This window comes from Lutjanus erythropterus, chromosome 16 (assembly GCF_056507025.1).
Source record: "Lutjanus erythropterus isolate fLutEry1 chromosome 16, fLutEry1.hap2, whole genome shotgun sequence".
Lineage (NCBI taxonomy): Eukaryota > Metazoa > Chordata > Actinopteri > Lutjaniformes > Lutjanidae > Lutjanus > Lutjanus erythropterus.
The window spans coordinates 17,349,325-17,355,355 of NC_139332.1; the positions used below are offsets into that span (position 1 = coordinate 17,349,325).

The 6,031-nt window shown below is 37.4% G+C and overlaps 1 protein-coding gene and 1 pseudogene across 1 annotated transcript; both read right to left on the minus strand.

Annotated features, from left to right (window-relative positions):
- Positions 1-805: 805 nt before the first annotated feature.
- Positions 806-1,474, minus strand: LOC146312926 (echinoidin-like). The gene has a single exon (XM_084738795.1). It carries the CDS (start codon positions 1,386-1,388, stop codon positions 900-902), a length of 489 nt encoding a protein of 162 aa, XP_084594921.1. The 5' UTR covers positions 1,389-1,474; the 3' UTR covers positions 806-899.
- Positions 1,475-4,536: 3,062 nt separating this feature from the next.
- On the minus strand, positions 4,537-5,274 carry LOC146312927 (lactose-binding lectin l-2 pseudogene; annotated as a pseudogene).
- Positions 5,275-6,031: the final 757 nt, after the last annotated feature.

The following is a 6,031-nucleotide window of genomic DNA, read 5'->3' on the forward strand; positions in this document are numbered from 1 at the left end:
GTGCATTGTAGTGTGGGAATCAAGGTGATTGTTGCATATGTATATAAACATGACACAGTCGTATGACCAACAGGTAATCTGAAAGTGATAAAACATTTACTGGTCCCAGTTGACTTTTTGTACTTTGACACAGGCAGTGCACTGATAAACCACCAGAGGACAGAAGACATGTCTCAGACTGCATACAACACTTTTTCACTTTGTTTCATCTATCTAATGAACGTTCCTGTCTGTCTGTTCCTGTCTTTTCTGTGACCATGTCCATGAAGTGTTAAATGATCAGACAAAAATTTCTTCTTTCTTGCACTTTACCCTGCTGAGAGTGCCTGGGATCGTATTTAATCTTGTGCAAACAAGACAAAAATAAAATTACCTGACAGCGCTTTAGGGCCTCCATACATTAATTATATGGCATATTATGTTTATTATATGTTATATAAGTTACAGCTGTATTATAATGAGTCCCAAATTACCCTCTAATACTGTTTAATAAGCGTCTTATAAGGAGTCTAATAAATAACATATTAAATATTATAATAAAGAACATATTCTTCTATTTTTCTTTTAATCTAATTTGATACAAAGTACTAGTTGTTATATCTTATTAGTGTACTGTAAAATAAAGTGTGACCAACATTTTTGATGTAATGCCTGTTTAATGCTAATTCTGTTAATATTACAGTTTTATTTTGAGCAGTTAAGTAATATTTTATTATTAAAAAGTGTGAAAACCTTTGAGAGTGACTAGAGGGAATGCCAAATATTAATATAGATGAATGTGAGAAAAATGACCTCTGTACACACATTATCTTGCACACTTATGTCTTTATTTTGAAGCTCTAAGGAACTGCCAGAGAGCAACAGGTGGAAAGTTGAATCTGATACAGTTATCTCAGTTGCTAAGAAACAGCTGTGCGAGATTCACAAACAAAAGGCATTGTGACAGAACATGGTATATCATTCCATTTCAACTTGCTGCCATAATTTACATGTCCACAGTCTTCAATTCCTTTATAGTTATCTGGCTGTCCTGCATCCCAATAGACAAAGTCAACTGCAGACCCATCAGACCACATCCATCCTCCTTCCTTCTGGGTGTCGCTGAGTCCAATCCAGGTAAATCCCTGAGCGGGGTCAAAGTTCCAGATCAGGTCTCTGATGAAATTATGTTCCTCCAGACTGTGGATAGGCACCAGGTTGGCTCTCTGTGACACACAGTAGAGCTCTGCATCAGCCCAGGTCAAATGTGAGGAGATGTACTTGTAGCAGCGTCCATTGAAGCTGAACCAGAATGGAGGACAGCCGCCACGCTGCAGCTTCACTGGATGGTCAGCTGGAGGAGACGCAGCACCCAGAGCCAGACCAAACAAGAAGAGGAACAAGAGCATGTTGGTGTCAGAGTCTCTGTTGAAGTCTTTAGAGTGTGTGATCTGTGCTGTTGGATTTTATCAAGAATCTTGCAAAACAGTTGAGAGGTCACCTTCTTTTATATGTCTCTGTGAGGTTGTTTACACTCATGATGTGATGTCATTGGTCCATACACTTGGCAAACACTCTCAGCTGCACACAACTACAAAGTGTCTGGATATAAGCCAGAGATGTCACATAAAACCTGTGAAAAACAATAAATAAATAAAATAATAAAAAATTCCTCATTGCTGAACCTCTGAAAAGGTCCATATTTGTACCATGTAAAATTATTATTATCTATTGGAACAAAAACATCATAGTGCAATGAGCATTAAGGTAAGATAAGATAAATCTTCCTGGAGGGAAATTCAGGAAATTCAGATAAAGGAATGTTTGGATAAAAATTAACCAGGACAATAACATGAAAACAAGAAAACAAAACACAAATGATAACTGTTAACCATTTGTCAGCAGTTGTTGACTTCTGTCACGTTCTGAAAAACTCCACTGTGTTTATTCAGTGCAATATGTTTTTATTGGATCATAACAATCCTCATCAACATCATCACAGTATCAAAACAAAATAGACAGATAACAGAGAGGGAAAAGAGAGAAATAAATGAATAAAGTTTATGGACTATCCCTAAATAATTACATGATAGTGGTAAATCTCAATCTCAGTTGTACTTGTCAGTTCCTTTTTATTTTTGCAGTGAGTTTTCATTGCAGAAACCCTGAATAACTCTTGATATCATTATGTTACTGTAGTAGGTTTTTCATGGATCCAGTCTTAACATGGAACAAGAGAGTCTGATAGCTAAGAGAGACAGAGGGCCGTCATGAAACATCTTCCAAATGCTTAAATGCCTGGAAGAGTTCAGAGCGAGGATGCACCGGTGTATCCTAAGTGGAAGTGTTTTATAAAGTGGTGTGACGTGCCCACAGTGTTGTCTCTAGGGCAGGGGAAGGGCAATTGCTGTTATCCACAGAAAGGTTTTTAAATGCACTCCGGGGTGGTTGTACTTCATTTTAACATCCTGGTTTTACAATACATTCTAAACATCTAGTGCTAATTTTAATAATAATCTACTGACAGCCCAGGCCAAACAATGTTTTATCCAAGAGTTTGCCAAATTACCATCTGTTTTATATCAAAGTTTGACAAAATTATTATTTTAAGTGATTTATCATACATGTATGCTGCCCTTCTCAGTCACTTGTCACTGATTTTATGGACACTCTGACATCTTTTAATCTTATTCAGACTGTACAAGAACCCATACACTCAAAAGGTCACACACTCTTTAGTTATTTATCACAGTGTCAGTCCTGACAATCTTGAGATCAAGGATATTTGTGTGTGGGACCATAAAGCAATTTTATCTAATGTAATTTTATCCCAACTAACCTTTTAATTACAATTTATCCGTCTGCCATTGTCTTTTTTACTCTGTCTGCCAGTCAGTTTTCTGAACTGCTTTTAATCTAAATTTTACTACAAAGCATTTTTTCCTCTTCTTTAAAAGATGCTGTGCTCCAACCTCTTAAAAAAAAAAAAAAAAAAAAAGATCCTTCTGTTTGTAACAATTTTAGGCCCATTTCTAAACATCCGTTTTTATCAGAAGTTTTATAAAAAGTGGTTTCAGCCTATATTTTAACTTGTATGTGTCATAAAAATCTCTTTGAGAAATTTCAGTCAGGTTTTAGATCTTTACATAGTACAGAAACTGCCCCCATCAAGGTAACTAATGACCTCCTTTTAGCAGTGGACAGGGGAGAGAGCACAATTTTAATTCTTTTAGACCTAAGTGCAGCCTTTGACACTGTAGATATGCCATTTTCATTGAGTGTCTTAGAACCTGGGTTGGCATTAGGGACACTGCACTTAGTTGGTTTTAGTTCTGCTTTTTAGACAGGACCTTTGTGGGCACCATAGTCAATCACACATCTTCTAAAACTCAGATTGCCTGTGGTGTACCACATGGTTCAATTTTAAGTCCACTTTTATTTTCTATTTATATGCCTCTGCTCGACCAGATTATCCAACGCCACATTGTGTCTTTCCATTGCTATGTGGATGACACACAGATAAACCTGCCCGTGACACCGGATTAACCAAGAAGCCTAGCTGCTGTGTTAGACTACATCAAAATCAGAAGTCATACTGTTCAGTCCACCATTTTGATGATGATGATGGCTTTTTACATGTTGTTATGTATATAAGTGTTCTGTCAGGTAGCTTGTTATGCTTGTTGTCTACTGTAAAATAAAGTGTGACCAAAGTATCTTGATCTCATTCCCGTTTATTGTTAATTCTGTATTATATTTTTATTTTGAACAATAAAGAAATGGATTTGAATTAAATATGTGAAAATTATTCCTTTGACTCATAACTAGTAAAGTAAATGGAAATTAATTAAGTGGAAATGAATGTGAAAAATGACCTGTGTATACACATAAACTTGGACATTTACTGTATCTTTATTTCAGAGCTCACATGTCTTTACACAGAGCAACAGGTGGTGAGTTGAATCAGACATAATTATCTCAGATTCCTCTAAGGACAAACTGTGCGAGATTCACAAACGAAAGCAAGTGTGTCAGAACACTGTCTGTCATTCCATTTCAAATCTGTGCCATAATTCACTCGCCCACAGTCTTCAATTCCTTTATAGTCATCTGGCTGTCCTGCATCCCAGTAGACAAAGTCAACTCCAGACCCATCAGACCACATCCATCCTCCTTCCTTCTGGGTGTCACTGAGTCCAATCCAGGTTGCTCTCTGAGCGGGGTCAAAGTTCCTGATCAGGTCGTTGATGAAATTATGTTCCTCCAGACTGTGGATAGACACCAGGTTGGCTCCCTCTGACACACAGTAGAGCTTTCTTTCTTTTTTTGATACTGGTAATTTCGAGATGTGCGCAAATGTCCATATGAATTGGAAAATATTCTACAAGATAAGTCGTCGTATTTATACATGTAAACAGTTTAATTACAATTTTCATAATATTAGTCAAATTGTTTATTTTGCATAATGAAGGGAGATAATAAACCACTGGAGTCAGCTGTATGTATGTCCAGTATTCATGAAATGAAGGTTAATGAAATAACTTCAGTACGCACACATTAAAATGTAAATTTGTGTTTATTGTGGAGGATTAATGCAACAGGTGAACAGTGATCAGATTGAATCAGACATATGGAACTATCTCAGTCACTAAGGACAGGTAATGCGAGTAGCACAAACAGAGGGTTGTGTCAAAGAACACGGGAAATCATTCCATTTCGATTCTGTGCCAGAGTTGCTGTGAGCACAGTCTTCATTTTTTCCAGCGTTGTCTGGCTGTCCTGCCCTCCAATAGACAAACTTGACAGCACAACCATCAGACCACATCCATCTGCCTTCTTTGTGGACATCACTGAGTCCAATCCAAGTATACCCCTCAGAGTGGTCAAAGTTCTTGATCAGGTCTCTGATGAAATTATGTTCCTCCAGGCTGTGGATAGACACCAGGTTGGCTCCCTGTGACACACAGTGGAGTTCTGCATCAGCCCAGGTCAGATGTGTGGAGATGTACTTGTAGCAGCGTCCGTTGAAGCTGAACCAGAATGGAGGACAGCCGCCACGCTGCAGCTTCACTGGATGGTCAGCTGGAGGAGACGCAGCACCCAGAGACAGACCAAACAAGAAGAGGAACAAGAGCATGTTGGTGTCAGAGTCTCTGTTGAAGTCTTTAGAGTGTGTGATCTGTGCTGTTGGATTTTATCAAGAATCTTGCAAAAACAGTTGAGAGACCACCTTCTTTTATATGTCTCGGTGAGGTTGTTTACACTCATGATGTGTTGTCATTGGTCCATACACTTGGCAAACACTCTCAGCTGCACACAACTACAAAGTGTCTGGATATAAGCCAGAGATGTCACATAAAACCTGTGAAAAACAACAGATAGATAAAATAATAAAAACTTCCTCATTGCTGAACCTCTGAACTTGGCATGTTAACATCTGCCACCTTAAAAATACACAAATAAACAATATATTATATATACAATAAATAATTAGTATAGAATAATTATTTTGCTCTTTGAACACAATGAGCAGAGATTTGTTCGTGCATGTGTGCGTCATGTACAGGTTAATAGTAAAAATGACCACAAGGCCTTTCTATGAGACTAAATATGAACAGATTCTGATTTATCAGCTCCAGCAGTCAAAGAGTCACTGACTTGGTTTTATAAAAAGCATCTTTGAAGCAAAACAGTTTAATTTTGAAGAGAGGAAATAAGATATTTTTTTGTTATAAATGAAAAGTTGAACTGAAAAGCAATGAAACACACTGTTACTCAATTCACAGCCCCGCTTGTTCTGGTATGACTGGTGGCTTCATGGTGGCTAATGTTAATAAACCTTTCATTAACAGCTGCACAACAGTTTGCTGACTTTATGCTGACTCCATGTCTGCAGCTGTTAGTGTAGCTTAGATCTGTAACTAGATGCTAAATTAAATTTTAGCTAAATGTTAAACAGCTAAACAGAACACTAAAAAATCCAAAAGGTCCATATTCGTACCATGTAAAATTATTATTATCTATTGGAACAAAAACATCATAGTGCAACGAG